The following is an 18,034-nucleotide window of genomic DNA, read 5'->3' as shown; positions in this document are numbered from 1 at the left end:
GGTATCTTTATTCTCCTTTTCCTTCTTAACGTCATGGTGCCTGTTAGGTGACGAATATTCGTGGTGTTGGGAGAGAACAGCACAAGCCCACCAGCCCCCAGCACTACTCTGTCCATGAGCGTGACTTTGGGGCATAAAGTACTTACAGAGAGATGTGGGATTTCTGAGTAGCAAAGGCAAGTCAGGGTTTATTTCCCCTAGTTATCAAAGTCCCATCTTTGGGGATAGATGACCCAGTTTGAAATTCCTGGTCTTGAGCAGGAGATGATCGTAAGCATCCTGTGCTGGAGGAGGAGGACCCTGGGTGGCTTTGGTTGTTCTCACAATCTCCTGGGGGTTTCAACTGGGCCTTGTGTCCACAGAACTCTTCTACCCTTTCATTGAATGGCCTCAAATCTCTTTGTTCCACTTGCCTGTACGAATAATTCAATAATTGAATTTATTTGATTAAGCATTTCTTTAACTGTTTAAACCATGCTTTAAAAAAAATTCATGTTGGTTTTTCATATAAAAATGTAATTGATTTTGGGATTAGGTTATTTCGGGGTATAATTTATGCAATGGAAAGTTCACCCTACTTGGCATGCTATTGTGTGTATTTTAACAAACCCACAAAATTAAACTATAGAACAATTCTGTCACCGTCTCCTCCTAAATTCTCCCCAGGTCTTTGGTTGTGAACTGTTCTCACCCCCATTCCCTTGCTACAACTGATCTATTTTTTTGAGTTTGCCTTTGCCTGCTCCAGATGTCATATAAATCATTATTTTGTGGGGTTCTGGCTTTCAGATTCCAGAAGTTGAGAGGCAAACTCATTGTTGTACATTATCCGTTGTATGTCATTTCTCATTGCTAAGAAGTATTCCATACCCCAGTTTGTTCATCCGTTCATCTGTTGGGAGAAAATTTGGGTTATTTCTAGTGTTGGGTAATTATGAATAAAGCTATAACCATTCGAATACACTTTTTAGTGTGAATGCAAGCCTTTGTTTCAGATAGATATCTAGCAGTAGGACTGCTGAGGCATACGGTTAGTGTTTAAAAAACTACTTCAGTGGTTTTCAAAGCTGCTGTTAAAGTTGGTGTTCCTACCAACAGTATATAAGAGCTCTACCTCCTCATCAGTGCTTGATGATGCCAAGTGTTTGGATTTCAAACATTCTAGTAGATTTCTTGGAAGCTTCCCTCCTGATAATACCAAACATCTCTTGGTTTCCAACTATATAGATTCTCTTGCTACATTTACTGCTACATAGAATTTACATAGAATATAAACAGTATGCAGATTTACCTTCCATATTTTTGCTGCTAGTTTAACAATAAAATTTATTTTTGTAGGTTAACTGTGTATACTAAACTGTTCTAACTTTACTTACTAGTTTTAGTAGTTTTTTTTTGTTGTTGTTGTATCTCATGGTTTCTGTGTTAACCATCACATCTGTATGGAGAGAATGGCCGTAGCTTCTTTCACCTTTTAAACTTCTTTTTCTTTCTTTTTTCTTTTTGTTAATGGTTGAAAGTCAGTGGTTAAGTCTGGACATCTCGGCCTTATTCCTGATATTAGGGGGAAGTGATCAAAATTTTAACACCAAGTCTGATATTAGATGTACTTATTTCTTTAGAATCTTGAGGAAGTCCCTTTTAACTTCAGTTTTTGAACACTTTTTACAATGATGGGTGTTGAATAGTAAGTGCTCTTTCTGCATCTATTGGGATGATCATAAACGTTTCTTTTTAGTCTGTTGGTTTGTTGAATTATATTAATTTGTTTATGAACATTAAATCCAGCTAGTATTCTTTGTATTTGGAATAATGGATATTGATGGATAATGATGAGTTCCCTTCCTATTTTGTTGGATTGTTTGCTCACATTTTAATTTTGTTTTCTATGTTGGTAGGGTAAATTAGTCTGTAAGTTAATTTTTGTAATATTTATTTCATGTTTGCTATTAGAATTATGCTGGCCTCAAGATGAGAAGAAAAGTGTCTTCTCCATTTTCTGAACAAACTTTGTGCAGAATTGGTGTCATTTCTTCCTTAAGGGTTTCATCATTTTGACCATAGAAATCATCTGGGCCTGGAATTACCTTTGCCGCAAGTTTGCTGAACAAAATTCAATTTAAAAAAGTGAAAAGATAAAGGGCTCTTCAGATTTACATTTCTACCCCATTTCAGTTCTAAGTTATCTTTTAAGTAGCATCTGCTCATTTCCTCCATGTTGTCAAACCGGTTAGCATAAAATTGTTCTGTCTAGAGTGACAGGAGGGAGACTTGGGAGAGAAAACGGAAAGGACTGGGGCTTTAATTGCTCCCTTAAGGTTTTAGACGGAATCAAAGTTGTGTCCCTGAATGTCACCTTGGAAAGTCTGGTGCTTATAAAACTGGGCTACTCAACACTCCCTAAGGGCAAGAGACCCTGTAATTACAACGCAGAGAAATACCATGGCATAAGTATTTTTCTCTAGGAAAATTCCCTGGAAAATTAAGTAACTTGAAAGTTGCATTAAGACTCCCCTCCCTTCCCCCCATTGAAAGGACTTCATGGTCTTTGCCACCCTCTGCCCTCTTCTGTGCCTTTAAAAATAAAAAAAAAAAAGGACTGGATCCAATCCAGGTTCTTCACTTTGCAGCTGCGTAGCCTCTGGTCACACAAAGCAGGTGGGAAAATACAGTAATTTCACAGGAGCTGGGAGCTGAAGCTCTGTGAGTCTCTGAAATCCAGCGCGAACCTCTCTGCGCACTTTGCAAGCCTCCAGCAGCACCGTAGCCTCGCGAGACTTCCCGGAGCCCGTGAGGAGTCCGGCTCGGCGTCTCGCCGCGTGGTGCGTAGGCGGGAGGGGCGCGGAGAGCCGGGATACGCCCCGCCCACGTCCGTCCGCGGCTTCCTATTCGCTGCCGGGCCTCGTGCGTCGTGACATCACGGCGTACACCTTACCGGAAGTGCGTGTGGCGGGGAGGCGCGGGCCGGTAAGCGCACGGGCGCTGGTTCTGTGGAGTGTTGCGCCGCGGCCGCGTCCTGAGGGAGGCGGGAGCGCGGTGCGGCAAGGCCGCAGCGCGGAGGTCGCGTCCCGGCCGCGTCCTCGAGGTGTTTCTCGCCCCTTCACGGCCCGGGTGGTGGGGTCCTAGGGCCCGGGGTCACGGCCAGGGTCCCCGGGGGTTTCCTGAGGCGGAAGTGCAGGACGCCGCACGTGGCCCGGCGAGGGGAGCTCGCCCCCTTGGGAAACGCCGCTCCTCGGTCCCTGCTTTCCTAGGAACTGCGCAGTCCCCTTGCAGTCACCGAGGTCGGGGTCACTTGGGTGCCCGGCAGCTGTGGCCTGGCTCCGGGGCGGGGGGTGGGGGGACAGGGGCGTCGTGGAAGCCGAGCAGAGGCCACGCCGGGAGGAGAGGGGTGAGAAAAGCAGCTGATTTTCACTTCCGAGGAACCACCCCTGAGTTATAAAGTTACAGGTGCCACCCGAGGTGACCGTGACCCGTTGGGGGAGGCCTGCCGTTCTTGCAAGTCTTCCAGTTAAGTTTTCTGGAAGTCTCCCCCTCGCTCCTGAACCCGGAGCCCGCTTCTCGGGAGATAGGATATCAGTGAGCCTCGTGGGGCTTCGGGCTGCAGAACTGGACAGCCACCAGCTTAGAGGTGGCGTCCTTCCGGGGGTCGCACGGCCCTCCTTTCATTTGGGTAGGAGGGGAGCTGCTCTTTGTCCCGTGTTTGAAGTTCCTTGTTGTGCATGTGCTTGCAGGTGGGTGCTTGGGGACCCTCTCTCCATGTTCAGGCACCTGTGTCCACGGCACCGGCCCGTCCTGAGCTGCAGCTGGAGTAGGCTGTGCCTTCTGAAGCGGCGGCTCTTCACCATGAAGTTAGAGTCTCCAGAGTTCCAGTCCCTTTTCACGGAAGGATTGAAGAGCCTGACAGGTGAGCGGTCCCTTTCTTGCTTTGGAAGCCTGTGTCAAGGGAGAGGCACGGGGGTTGGCCAGCTTTTTGTAGCCAACGGGTACTTTTATCATTGTTGAGTTAGTGGGAAAAGAGAAAAGGGAAAAAAAAAAAAAGAGTTTCTTATGGGTAATGGAAAATTACAGTCGGTTCATTAGAAGAGAGGAGAAGTTGACCCCATTCAAAGGCCTGACTTAGCTGAATGATTCCAAGTCCCATACTTGATGGGATCAGTCCTAAATGTGTAGGTACATTTTTTTTTTCCACCTGGAGGAGGTCACATGCCTAGGAATGGGAAGTGTTTTGCAGGTATTTAACTGGAGGGCTGGATTTTAACCTGGGCCATCTGATGTCAGAGCCCCATGTGTAAACACTGAAGCTCTGTTTAATTGCCTTCTGAGAGAACTGCAGGCAGAAGCAAATAGAAATTCCTTTCACTTGTGCACAGACAAAATCAATCTAGGAGGGACACTAGATTGATTAGTTACATGCCCAAATCCTCACTGGCCAGTCTTTCAAGTGCAGGACCTGGAAGCAACCAGTACCTCTATTTTATACTACTTAGGTTCTACTATTTTATACTATTTAGATTGGCTTAGCTCAGGGTCTGATTATGGCAGCGTCTCTTTGATGTCGCCACTGTTTTATCAGTGTAGGTCCTTTACATCACCTGCTGATGGTGTCTGAGCAGCCTAATGGCTGCATTTCAAAGTCTGGGAGGTTTATGGTGCTCCTGGGTGAGTTGAGTTGTATGTATGTAGAAATGAGCTGGGTGCTTTATGGTGAACAGAAGGTAAAAGAACCATTACTTTGAAATTTTTATTCCTATTCCCAAGTTTGCGTTCTTATTTTTGAGATTGGATGGTTTCTTTTTAGGCACATTTGAGAGGTAAATGGTCCAGAATTTTTTCTTTTATGTTCTTCAGGTAGTCTTTTTTTTTTTTTAATATTTATTTTTTAGCTTTAGGTGGACACAGTATCTTTTTTAAAAATTTTTATGTGGTGCTGAGGATCGAACCCAGTGCCTCACGCATGCCAGGTGAGCGCACTACCACTTGAGCCACATCCCCTGCCCCTCTTCAGGTAATCTTGAAGTAAGGGCTTAAATTTAAGTTTGGTTATGCCCATGGCTTCAGTGTGATTTAATTAGGTTGAATGAAAAATGAGAGAGACTCTTGGTCCAGTGGAAGTGTATGAACCTATACTTTCTGTAAGCTTTCCTAAAGATTAACTGTATTGAAAGGTAGAAAGAAAATAGTTTTAATAATTATTTTCAGTACATCATATTTTATCCACTGTAGGTGAAATTCTATCATTTCAATATGAAATTTTATACAAATTAGTGAGATATTGTGTATTCTTCTAAGACTTCCAAATTGTCCTATCTTTATCACACACACAGCACCATCTGTAATCAGACTCATCACATTTCAGGTGCTCAACCACCACAAGTACCTAGCAGTTGCTATTTGAACAGCACTGAACTAAAAGGTTCAATTTTGGGTTCACTGAAAATTGTCTTTCTTTTTATGCAATTCCAGCTACCAGTTTTTTCATTTTCAGTTGCAGAAATTCTCTGTGGCCCATCCCTACTCATAGTGCACTTTTTTTGGAGTTAAGGTTCTAGATATTGATTGCTATAATTTTTTGAACATCTTCTGAGAGTTACATTTGAGTTTCTAAATGCGAGTTTAACTTGTGAATTTTCTTCACGCTAAGACACGAAGTCCTAAGGGAGTTAGAACCTTAATAGTATAAAATAGAGGTACTGGTTGCTTCCAGGATCCTGCACTTGAAAGACGGGCCAGTGAGGATTTGGGCATGTTGTAGGCTGTGATAGAAGTGGCAAGAATGCAATCTTTTCATGCACTGTTACACAGATAGCAAATTGATCACTTTATCTGTTCCTTGCTCCTTTGTAGAGACTTGGGTGCCCTGGTAAAATGCAGTGTCCAAAGCCTGCTGATTGGTGCAGTTTAAATGGTCTTGTAACAGTTCTCAAATCCTCATAGTTATATTGCCTTGTGTAAAATCAGTTTTTGCAAGAATTCTGGAGGATAGAATAGTGTGTTATGGTCATGTAATATAGGGTTTGTTGGGTCATTTCATATGTTTAAGTTTTCCTACTTAGTACAACCATGTAGTCTAGTGATGTTGAAGGTTATTTCCCCAGGCTAGAGCTAAGGCTGAGTTGTTAATTATAGGTGAGTTTTGCCTGAGCTTCAGAGCTAATGTGCTCACTGGGACTGCCTCAGTCACTTGCCTGAGGTTCCTAGTCCTTGCTGGGTGATGTCAGAAAGCCTGTATTTGGGACAGTAGGAGCAGTGAATGCTCTTCAGGTGTGGAGGCTGTTAGAACAGATGGTGTTTCTGGTAGTGATGGTCCTGCCATGCAGGGCTCTTTCCAATTGTCCCTCTGGCTTATCATCCCCCACCCCACGCCGGCACTCAGAATCCAAAATCAAAGGAAGTAGTTCCTGAAAATTTGATTGGAAATTAAAATTAAAAATAGGCAGTAATTACAAGAGTTCTGACACTGTATGGTCTTGAGTTAACGTTGTGAACAAGAATGATTAACAATCACTATCAAGGTGTGGTAGTTGGAGCAAATGAGCACAATGGAAGGTATACATTCCAATTAAACACAGTTGTATCAGATGTCATCTTTGTTGAGTGTGTGTGTAGCTTACAGAGGAATGTTGCGTGTGTCCCTGAGTCTCTAGGATGGAGGGTGGAAGGAATCTGTAAGTCTGGTAGCGCCTACTCCTTTAGGTTAATGTAGAGTCATTCCTTTGCTGTAATTTTTATGACTGCTGTTCCACAGACAAATATGTTTTCTCAATTGTATTAAATTTTTTTCCTTTTTTATTGGATCTTTATTAGTTATTCAGAAAATTGGGATTGAGTTTGACATAGTTACAAAGGCATAGAATAGAATTTGCTCTAATTCCGTTCCCAGTGTGATTCCCTTCCCTCTCCTCTTCCCTCCCGGTTCTCTCCTCCCTGCCCTGGTCTTCCTGTGTTTTCTGTCTTCCTTTCAGGCAGTGTCTTGTGTGCACAGGTGGTGAGGGTCACTGTGGGTGTTCACATACAGGGAGGCCACATCCTTCACTGTTCTCACTTATTCTGGCCCTCTCCTTCCCCTCGAGCCCCTTCCTCCAGTACACTCGTCTTTTTTGTTTTGATGGAATCCCTCCTTTTCCATTTCTTTCTCTCTTTATTCTCCCCCTTATGTTGGACTGGCTTCCACATATCAGAGAAAAGTGGTATTTTTAAAATCCAGAATTGTGATGTTTTTGGAAATGGTTTAATAACAAGGATAATCAAAATGACGAATGGATTTCTTTGGGTTCTGTATCTGTCTTTCTGAAATGCAGTTTATTGAGTGACCTTGAATCTAAGTTCATTTTAGTGAAGCCAGCTGGAGAACCTTAAAAATATTGGCTGTCTGTATAAATTTAATTCTAACCATTTTATCAATTAAACTAGACTCTCATGAATGGAATATTTGTTTTGTAGTCTCTTATAGATTGTTTGATAGTGTTTTGCTTTGAGACATGAAAACTTAAGAAAACAGTAGATTTTCCAACAAGACACTCTTTCTAATCGTTACACTGTTGCGGTTCCCTTTATCGGGAGCCGGGGAGGAACGCTATCCTGAGGGGAGAGGAGACCATTTTGTGTAAGCTTGTGTATGTACAAATGTAGGCTGTGTTGGCGGCTTTGACGAAATTCACTGAATGCAGTCAACGGAAGGTGGGGCTGAAAGGCTTGGGAAAAGTGGGTGGAAGAGGGTGTGGGGCGACAGGAGGTGGGGTGGGGGCTGCATGTTGAGTTGTGGTTGGGCTGCTGGATCTCTGATGAGGGTTGGATGTGGTTGGATACTGCAGTGACCCCTAGCCAGCACCCCCGGGACACACCAGGTGCCCTGGAGCACTTTGGAAAGAGGGTCTTGGGAGTTCTTGAGGATGTGGGTTGCAGAGGTTCTGTGGATGGTTCAGGGAGTGGGGCTTTGCCTTGCACTCCATGCTCTCCAGGCGCAGAAGCGACTTTTGGATGACTTGGTTCTTGCCTAGAAGGTGAGAACATTGAGACTGTCTTGTCTGTCCGTCAGGAGCAGTCCTCAGTCCTTCTAGGGTGTGTCTTGGACAGGGTTCTCATTTTGTCTGTGTTCAGACATTTTAGAGAGTTGTCTTAACTGTTCTGGGTCCACCGTGGGCAGAAATTGCTTTTGTGTTGTGCAGTTTCGAAACTCTTAGGCTGGCTCGGAGCTGCATCACCCGCAGTGTCGGGCCATAGTGGATGTCTTTGTTGGAGGGTTTCATATGGTGTCATTGTCATTGTAGGGGTTTAGTTATAGCTGCTCTGCCTCGTCTTGTCTAGCTGAGTACAGGAATTCCAGTGTTCATGTGGTTCTGCCTGGAACATAGAATGGGTTTCAAATGGTAGGTGCAGATTGTTTCTTGAAGGCTGTGGCTGTAATGTGTACATGGAGTGGCGGGCTGGTATTTGGTAGTGTCATGCACAAACATACCGCCTCTCCATGTATTCAGAAAGAGAATTGCCAGAACACTCAAGAGTTTCTGAAGTGTGCACGTAAACTCCAAAAAAGAAAGCTTCCTTCTGGGTAATAATCTGGATTGATGTCGAGGCCTTGGCATTGTGGAATTGGCGTTATTTTCTGTGTTGGCAGAGAAGTAGGCCTGGTCTCTGCCCCCACCCAGGTCTCAGAGGCATGCTGCTGCAGGCAGGCCATCGCCCCTTCTGTGGGTCTTATTCTCGTTTTCACGAGATCCCTGCTGTCTGTAGTAGGTGGAAACCTTGTTCCTCTGGTTGTCAGAAAAAGCATATAGAAATAAACATCTTCTGCCGTTCCAGAGTTGTTTGTCAAAGAGAATCACGAGCTGAGAATAGCAGGAGGAGCAGTAAGGGATCTGCTGAATGGGGTCAAACCTCAGGATGTGGATTTTGCCACCACGGCCACCCCGTCCCAGATGAAGGAGATGTTCCAGGCAGCCGGCATCCGGATGATAAACAACAAGGGGGAGAAGCACGGGACCATCACCGCCCGGGTGAGTGCAGAGCTGGCGACACATCGCATGCGGCTTTTGTCATTTTAAAAAGTATGATAATGTTTTTGTTGAAAAAGCAAGTATCAAAAAACCTAATAATAATAATATCTACCAAGGGTTTTGTCCTGCATGGCTAATAGCCATGGTGTTTAACTTTAGAGTTTGATACTGAGCTCTTGCCTCCAGCCTCTGTCCCCTGCCCCTTTTTAAATATAATTTAAAGGAATCCAGTCTATCTGTAAAAAGTAGTGGTAGTTTATTTAAAAAAGAAAAACAAGTCCGTATGCTGCAGGTTTTGTTCTTAATTTTGCATTTGAAGATGCTGCCCGACCTCCTCTGTGGCCCTTGTCAACAGCAGGAGTGTGGCTCTCCTCCCACCTTCCCAGTGTGTCCCTGTCAGTGTTGGTCAGCCCGTGTGGAGGGGTGCGCTGTGAGGGTGCTCCTGGGTGTGTGGTCCTTCCTGTGGTCCTCCGCTGTCCTCTGCATAGCTCTTCCTGGGCCAGGCGCTCGGTGCCACTCTGCAGAGCTGTAAAGTTCTTCCCCTAGTGAAGCACGCCATGTTTCAGGACTTTTTTTGGCGTGGGGGTGGGGGGAACCTCTTCCTTGTTACACCTCCCTTTTTCTGGGTCCCGTGTGGGGATCTCTCTTGGCTTTTCCCCTCTTTTGAGTAGGTGAGGCCTGAGCAAGCCCCACATGAATGAAAATGTCTTTATTTAACCATAAACTGGCTTGGCCCCACTGTCATTCCATCTGGGAATAGTTTTCTGTCAGAAAATTGGGGACTTTGTTTTCCAGTTTCTGCTATTGCCACTGAGGAGTGGATCCCATTTAGGTTTCTCCTTTGCTGGAACTCTGGTGGTTTTATTTTTCCCTTTTTGAAGCCTTTTGGTCCTCCCACTCGGGTGTTTTTAATTCCAAGGAGACGTCTCTGGGTCTGGGTTTTGTCCTTGTTGTGCAGGGCACCACTGGCCTGCCTTATTCCCTTGTTGAGGGCCTTCTCCTGTGGACCTGGGGGAGGTGACCGTCTTCTGAGAAGGTCTGTCTTCTTTCTCTGTCCTCATGTCTTGTGTTTTTCACTTTTGTGGGAATGTCTTCACTTGATCTCTCGACCTTTGAATCACAACTTTAGTGGCCTTTTGTTTTTAAGGGTCTTTCCTGGTGGACAGTCATGCAGTGCTTAATAGGAATATGTGCTGAGCAATCTGATGCTGGGCAGTTCTGTTAATTCTGTGACCCTTGTAATAGCACTTAGGTGAAAACACAAGTACTGTACAACTGTGTAGAAATACCTTATTTACGTTTTATTCTACAAGTTTTTTCTATTAGAAATTTTTTGTTTGTTTTTGTTAAACTTCCCTAGCTGTTTTTGTTACATACACATTAGCTGAGGCTTCTGCAGGTCAGGATCATCAGTGTCATTGTCTTGGTCCTCTGTGGTAGTAACATATGGAGCTGTCACCTTCTGGAATAATCAGGCTTTCTGAAGTATCTACTGGTGGCTGTTTTATAGATAACTTTTTTTTTTTTTTTGATACCAGGAATTGAACCTGGGGGTGCTTAACCACCGAGCCACATCCCCAGCTCTTTTTTAATATTTGATTTTGAGACAGGGGCTTGCTAAGTTGCAAAGAGCCTCACTAAGTTGTGAGGCTGGCTTTGAACTTGCCATCCTCCTGCCTCAGCCTCCCAAGCCCCTGGTTGTTACCATTCTGAAAACCAGAAGCAAGGGGAGGGGCCATGTATCTTTTCATTTATTCTTGTTTTCGAGGTGTAGGTGCACTAGTGGGCTTGAAAAAGACATGAGATCAAATGTCTAGGATCACAGTTCCACGAGTTGATGAAAAGAAAAACTTCCCCTGGCCTATCCAGTGGTACTGAATATTGATTTTTTTAAAACAATGTATTGCAGCTTCATGAAGAAAATTTTGAAATCACTACACTACGTATCGATGTCGTCACTGATGGAAGACACGCTGAGGTGGAGTTCACGACCGACTGGCAGAAAGATGCTGAGCGCAGAGATCTCACCATAAATTCTATGTTTCTAGGTAATGTGTGGAGATGACATGTTTTCATCTAGTCTGTGGGAGTGCCTCTTAAAATCTGCATCCTGGAAATGTGCTTCACTTCAGTCGTTGCATCCAGTGTGGCTGAGGGCGTCGTTGGCCGCAGTCACAGTCCCTGGCTTAGGCTCTGTCTGCATGGCTCGCTGGCTGGGAACTGGAGATGCCCACGCTGTTGCTTGTCGCGTTGGGCGATCTGTGGCTGTGAATGGTTGGACCGGTGCCTGTCCCTCCTGGCCTGTGGCTTCCTAGTTGCATCTGCACAGTGGGAGCAGACGTGTCCTACCATGGGCTGCTCCTGCCTCTGCATTGTCCTGTGCACGTACCTCCTCTCTGTCCCTGTTCACATGCGGTGGCACATGACTGGGAGGACTTCAGCTCTGTTTTATCGTTGTGCCTCCACAGAGCCTTAGATGGCTTCTTAGCTTTGCGTCTTAGGAATCGCCAGTCATCAGGGTAGTGTGCAGGGTGAGACCTGTGTGTGGTCTCCGTGTCAACAGAAGTGATGTGAGTTAGGTTAGTGTTTTGAACCATTATCGATACGTCATTTTTTGAATTCTAATTAAGATTTGTGTCACGGTTGGGAAGGCCAGTTGTAGGCCCGAGTGTGGGATCCCTTGCTGACCACCTGATGACAGATGCCATTTCTAGGCCCCTTGGGGTCTGGGCACACCAGTGGGCACCCTCATTTAGTGGGTTTCTCATTTGACAGGTGAAGAAAGTGCCAGAAGTTCAGTACAAAGTTCAGGTCCGAGAGCCAAAATGGGGCTCCCATTTACACAGCCTGGATTTACCACCGGGGTGCCCAGCGGGTGCACATTTTCTCTTCTTACAATGAAGGCTTCACGGGCTGTGACTGCGATGCAGTGTGCACGGTTTAATCTGACTGACCTCTTGTCAAAAGCCGTTCTGGGTGCCCTGGCATCATAGCATTGCTGAAGCCTTACAGTGTGCCAGGCGCTCCTGAGAGCAGGTTACCTGCCTGCAGTGACCCTGGCAGCTCTGTGAGGCGAATCTCAGTGTTGAACCCAGGGTGCTTGGCCAAGGGGCACAGCTTCTAAGTGAGGGATCTGGATCCTGACTGAAGCCGTGGGGCAGTGGAGGGGATACTGTTGACCAGGGCGTCTTTATGTATAGGAGACGGAGAACAAACAACGGCCAGCAGTGACGATATTCACTAATCCTCACCTTTTAGTCCTGCTTTTGTCCAGGTTTTTCCAAGCCTCATTTTATCGGTGTTAGTGGTTCTGGTGTTTCTGAGTGGTTTCTTGGCTTCCTCCACTGTGACTTTTGCTTTTGTCATATTTCCATGGTTTTCTTCCAGAATTTGGTCTTTACTGAAAACAAACCCTTAGTATCTCCAGGGTCAGGGTCACTAGGGAGAGTCAGGCACCTTTTAGTAGAAGAAACAATATGAAGACCTACCATGTCCTTTGCTTTTCTGTGGTCAGGGGTACATGTGTTTTCTTTCTTTCTTTTTTTTTAAACCTTTTGATTTGTTTTTCATGTCTTTAATCTGGAGCTTTTAAAATCTGCACTGATCATTAGAGCGGTGCCTTTCAGCAGCACCCTGTGCAGATCCCAAACCTCGGGGAGGGTTAGAGTGAGGTCTGAGCTGGCCAGTCGGCTGGGGAGGTCAAGCAGAGCACTTCCTGATGCGCCCACCTGGGTTGGTGGGTTGATCTAAGTGTTTTGTCTTATTCTTAGTCCCTGCAGTGACCCGCTGTCTCCCTTGGCCTTCTGTGGTGCTCTTGCCTAGGCCCATTTTTCCCTTCAGTGAATATAGGCAGTGGCATTTAATGGTGGGGTTTTGTTCACATCTGTTTTAGGAACAAATAAGAGGCTTACCTCAGAGTTCACAGGAGGAGGCTGCCTGAGGGCGCCCCTGAGGTGGACAGGCAGGGCACCCTACCTCGCACCCCCCCCCTCCCCCACTGTGCCTGTGACTGCTGGGGGTTGGCCTAGCTAGAAAGTGGACGATTGTATTTCTCAGGACTAGGCTGAAAATCTGCATTTTTTAAGATGCTTCTGTATTTCCTATATGTATTTCAGCCTGTTTTCTGTGTCTAGGGTCTGTGTGTTTATCTTTTGCACACAGTAGACGTCAGCCACTCATCTTGTTGATACATACCCACCATTTTCCTGATGTGTCCCTTTCTCATGGTGTGGCCTTGCCAGCAGGCTCCCCCACCCCCCAGTTCTGTTTATTATGTCTAATTTTGAGTGTGGCTTTGTGTTTTGCCTTTGTGATAAAGTATGAAAGGTCTTTCTTATGGATTTGTTTTAGGATTATAAAAATATTTTTCTATGGCTTTTTTACTGATTTCTGCGGGGAGTGTGTGCACGTGCTTATCTATTTTAACTTGACTGTTAGCTTGTCTGGAGTCTTCTCTTCCTACCCCACCGTATACACATCCGGCATTTTCACCCTGGGAAGCATTATGTGGTTGTGACGTACACAGGAATCCTATTAGTGTCTGCATTTTAATTTTATGAGTTTGAAATATGCTAAGTTTTTACTATTTGTGATAGTTTTGAGCTGATTTTTTGTGTATGTTTTAAAATTTTTGCTGATAATGATTTTTTTATTCCCCTCTGAACAGGTTTTGATGGTACCTTATTTGACTACTTTAATGGCTATGCAGATTTAAAAAATAAGAAAGTTAAATTTGTTGGGCAGGCTAAGCAGAGAATACAAGAAGATTATCTTCGAATTTTAAGATATTTCAGGTAAGACTTTTAAATGTAATATTAAAACTTTTGTGGTTTTTCATCTCACCAGAGCGGGACTCTGGTCTGCAGAACCGGTGGGTGTGGGTGTGGGAAGCGCTGACCCCCATGTCCAGGTGGTGGAGAGAGGTTTTGAGATGCTCTGGGCTCTATGCTGTGATGTTTTGCATGTGAAAGCTTCGTGTCCTTTTTTTAACGTCCATTTTTCCTGGGTTGAAGTTTTTCTTTCACTCGTCCTGGGGTTCGAGCGCTTGTCCCAGGCCAGGCGCTGAGCTGGGCCCTAAGGCGTGGGTGGCAGTGTCTTCATGCAGCCTGTGGCCCTCTGTGCAGTGGAGAAGCCTTGGTGCCTTACCACAGGTGACACTGGTGAAAGAGGCCGGGAGGTGACCAGTGGAAAGTGGACGATTGTATTTCTCAGGACTAGGCTGAAAATCTGCATTTTTTAAGAGTGTAAAGACACGCAGCGCTGGTGTGAACTTGGTCAGCAGGGTACACACTGGTTATGTGGTTAGCAGTGACTGTTATTTTTTAAAATCAAAAATTTATTTTTTATTACATAAAAACAGAAAACTTGCACATTATTATGGGGTGTCATGTGATGTTCTGATCCATGGGAGCACTGTCGTGTTTAAGTCAGGTCAGTGTTATCTGTTCTCACTTATTTCGTTTGTTAATGGTGAGAATCTTGAGAGGATTGCTTCTAAGCTCTTTGGAACGTGTAGTGCATTTGCCGTTGTCTGTCGTCACCCTGCTCTGTGGTAGCACAGCAGAACTCCTTCCTGCTCTCTGACACCCCTCCTTTCTCCTTCAAGGTCCTGTGAGAGTGAGGTCATGCAGTACTTGACTTTACCTGGCTCAGCTCACTTAGCATAAAGAAGCCTAAGTCCATCCTTGTTTTACCCCAAATTATCGGATTTCTTTTTTTATGGCCGAATAGTGTTCTAAATGTGCCATGCTGTCTTTCTTTATCCATTTGTGAGTTGGTAGATGCCTTTCCATTTCTTGACGTTGTGAGTGGTCTCCCAGTCGACATTGGAGTGCCTGTGCCTTGGACACTATGGTCTCGTGACCCTCCGTGTACCTGGCAGTGGGACAGTGTGTGCTTTAGTTTTTGAGACCCTTCTGCAGTGTGTTCATAGTGGGCAGACCCTCATGGACACTTGTGGCTTGTGTTTTTCTAGTATGAAACCGCTGTCCATCGTGTAGTTCATCTTCTCTCGGTGCTTCAGTAGCAGCGATTCTGAACTTCAGACTCTGACCTTGTGAGAACTCTCCTAACTGGCTAGTGACCTGTGGTTGTGTGTGTCCTCTCAGAAGGTTCTGTGTCAGTAAGTGATATTTCTGTGAACTTGAATACTTTTAAGCAGTCTCTATGTACAGAAGAGCAGCCATCAACTTGAACACAAGTTGGGCCATATTTATCTAGCATTTTATGTGACTCGCTAGTGAGTCTTAGGACCCCACTGTGGGACCAGTGCTCCCGAAGGCTTGTGGCCTGAGATTCTGAGCCAGGCTGCGGCGTCTGCGGTGGACTTGTCCCATTTGAAGGCCTTTCTTAGAGCAGTGGGTTGTATGCCGGGATCTTGGAGGGGTCACCCTGCTCTGTTAGGGAACCCTGCCTGGTACGGGGCCTTCACAGGGGCTGTCTTCACACACCTGCTGTGAAGTGCCCTCAGGTCCTCCCTGGGTGGCCATTCTTAGCTTCTTGGGAAGCAGAGCAGAGGCCTGGGTGTTCTAGTTCTGTCTCACCTTGAGAAAGCTCTACGTCTTGGGCTTCTTCATGTGGAGGAAAACAAAGGTGGAGAACTGGCCAGATGGTGTGTTGGGTGCCTCCTAGACCTAACTGGTTCTGTGTACTGTCTTTCCAGTGAACGGATGAGTGGGATATAACGTAATATGGAATAATGGAATGTAGTATGTAGAGATGATGAAGGGAAGATTTTGTCTTACAGGTTTTATGGCAGAATTGTGGACAAACCCGGTGACCACGATCCCGAGACTCTGGAGGCCATCACAGAAAATGCTAAAGGCTTGGGTGGGATATCGGGAGAGAGGATTTGGGTGGAACTGAAGAAAATCCTTACTGGTGACCACGTAAATCATTTGATTCACCTCATCTATGATCTTGATGTGGCCCCTTACATAGGTGAGACCAGGTTATAAAATGTTTGAGTTTTTGGCAAGGAATTATCTTACTTCCAAAATTTCATAAGGGAAAAATGTGTTGAGTCATTTGGCTCAAGAATTCTTAGTAGAGAACTGGCCTATTTTAAAAAACTCTTCCAAGGTAACCTAGGGGCTAGCGTGGGTCAGTTTTGTCATGGTCATCGGGGAACCCTTCCACCGCAGTGGCCTCTGCTTCTTGGGTTTATTTCTGATGGAATAAAGGGGCTCAGAAGTAACTGCTCTCCTGCTGACAGACGGTCGATGCTTGTGATTATGTAATGTCACATTCATGTTCACAGGCAGAGGGGCTCAGGGACTAGGCTTGAGGCGGGAGTTTGGAAACCGTGTACCTTGTGGATCAGGTGTCACCACTGTCTGTGGACTTCCGATGGGGCTGGGAGAGGACATAGGGATATCTCGGGTTTGGAGAGTGACCCTAGGGACAGGGAGGAGACCGTGGATAGGATGAGTGGCGTGAGGGCGTTTCTGTGACTGCACTGATGGCTGGCTCGGGTGGAAGGCTCTTCTGTGCGGTGGATAACGGGTGTGGGCTGGCCTTGGTTTGCAGGCTTGCCTGGCAGCGCGGGTCTGGAAGAGTTCGACAGAGTCAGTGGGAACGTGGAAGGCTTCGCACCAAAGCCCATGACTCTCCTGGCCTCGCTGTTCAAAGCACAGGACGACGTGACAAAGTTGGATCTGAGGCTGAAGATTTCAAGAGAGGAGAAGAATCTTGGCTTGTTTCTGGTGAAACACAGGAAGGACTTGAGGAGGGCGGACGGCCCCGAGCCCCTGAAGCCCTACCAGGACTTCGTCATAGACGTGAGTATGGCCTCGCCGGCTCCCACTTGTTTTGAGTGGGAAAGGTCCCAGTGAGCGTTGGTGACGGACTAACGCGTGTCTGCCCCTAGTCTAGGGAGCCGGACGCGGCAGCCCGTGTGTGTGAACTGCTCAAGTATCAGGGCGAGCACGGTCTCCTCCGGGAAATGCAGTGCTGGTCGGTGCCCCCCTTCCCCATCAGTGGCCACGACATCAGGAAGGTAGGCATTTCCTCGGGAAAGGAGATCGGGGCTCTGCTGCAGCAGCTGCGCGAACAGTGGAAGAAAAGTGGCTACCGGATGGAGAAGGAGGAGCTCCTCAGTCACATCAAGAAGACAGAGAGCTGACCCGGAGCCTGCCACGCCACGGCGGCCGGTAAACGGGCTCTCCTTCCGCTTCCCCTGATGAGGTTTAGGAGGCGACAGCAGCTTTCAAGCTGGTTCACAGGAAATCTTGACAATGACTTTGTGAAACTGCTTCCGGCCCTGAAAGGGTGTCTGCCCCCTCCCAGAGTGGTCTGGCTGTACCTAGCGTTCTTGGAAAAGTAGGGTCGGATGTCCCCAGAGGGTGGTGGTCCTACCATCTGGTAACTGCCTTGAACAGGAAAAGTTAACGTCTGCGGGGGGATGACCACCCGGGTTGCCCTGTACAGTGATGGCCTCTGATGGGTTCCGGGTCCTGTACCAGATCCAAAATGAAGGTTGCCTGGTGCCTGAGACACCTGACACACTTGGATTAATACTCCCGTGTAACATAGGAGTGCTTGTGGGGTGGCGCGCACAGCAGTGTGGGTGGATTTTACTGTGGAGGTGAAGGTGAAGGTGGTGTCCTAACCCTAATGCATCCTTGAGCCTGTTATTTTAATAAAACAGTCACTTTGGTTTTGGTGTGCTGTGGCATACACACTTGGTGACACCCTTCCTTTTCCTATTTGGAGTCTGTTCTCACCAGGTGCAGAGAGACTGTTTCAGCTGCTTTTTCCTTTCTGTCCAGCCATAGCATCTTTATAGCCTATGAGCAAGTAGCAATTTTTGGACATTGCTCAAAGAGGTTTTGCAGAGCACACTGCTGAGAAGAAGTGGCACTAGCACTAGTAGGTGAGTACTGACGGTATTATGAAGATATCTGTAGACTGAAGGATGTGGAAAAGGAGTGCAAGGACATTTCCCTAAGCTGTTGTCATTTAAAATCCCAGGCCTCAGCCAGAGCAAAGAAACACAAAAGGAACCCCCCACCATGGGTCACCTGACCTCTATACCCTGATAA

At 46.2% G+C, this 18,034-nt stretch overlaps 1 protein-coding gene across 3 annotated transcripts; it reads left to right on the top strand.

Moving 5' to 3' along the window:
• Positions 1-2,886: 2,886 nt before the first annotated feature.
• Positions 2,887-17,649, top strand: Trnt1 (tRNA nucleotidyl transferase 1). Of its 3 annotated transcripts, none has more exons than XM_013361027.4 (8): positions 2,887-2,967; positions 3,732-3,904; positions 8,800-8,993; positions 10,903-11,041; positions 13,660-13,786; positions 15,739-15,932; positions 16,521-16,771; positions 16,861-17,649. In XM_013361027.4, exons 2-8 carry the CDS (start codon positions 3,757-3,759, stop codon positions 17,113-17,115), a joined length of 1,308 nt encoding a protein of 435 aa, XP_013216481.2. In that variant the 5' UTR covers positions 2,887-2,967; positions 3,732-3,756; the 3' UTR covers positions 17,116-17,649. The 3 variants fall into 3 exon arrangements, 2 of the variants coding, with proteins under 2 accessions (XP_013216481.2, XP_040146028.2); XM_040290094.2 differs by having other exon boundaries at positions 2,933-3,085; XR_013431340.1 differs by lacking the exons at positions 16,521-16,771; positions 16,861-17,649 and adding an exon at positions 14,968-15,114 and having other exon boundaries at positions 2,932-3,085; positions 15,739-15,807.
• Positions 17,650-18,034: the final 385 nt, after the last annotated feature.

The sequence above is a fragment of the Ictidomys tridecemlineatus genome, chromosome 16, assembly GCF_052094955.1.
Source record: "Ictidomys tridecemlineatus isolate mIctTri1 chromosome 16, mIctTri1.hap1, whole genome shotgun sequence".
Taxonomy (NCBI): Eukaryota; Metazoa; Chordata; class Mammalia; order Rodentia; family Sciuridae; genus Ictidomys; species Ictidomys tridecemlineatus.
This window is presented reverse-complemented; position numbering and strand designations above follow the sequence as displayed.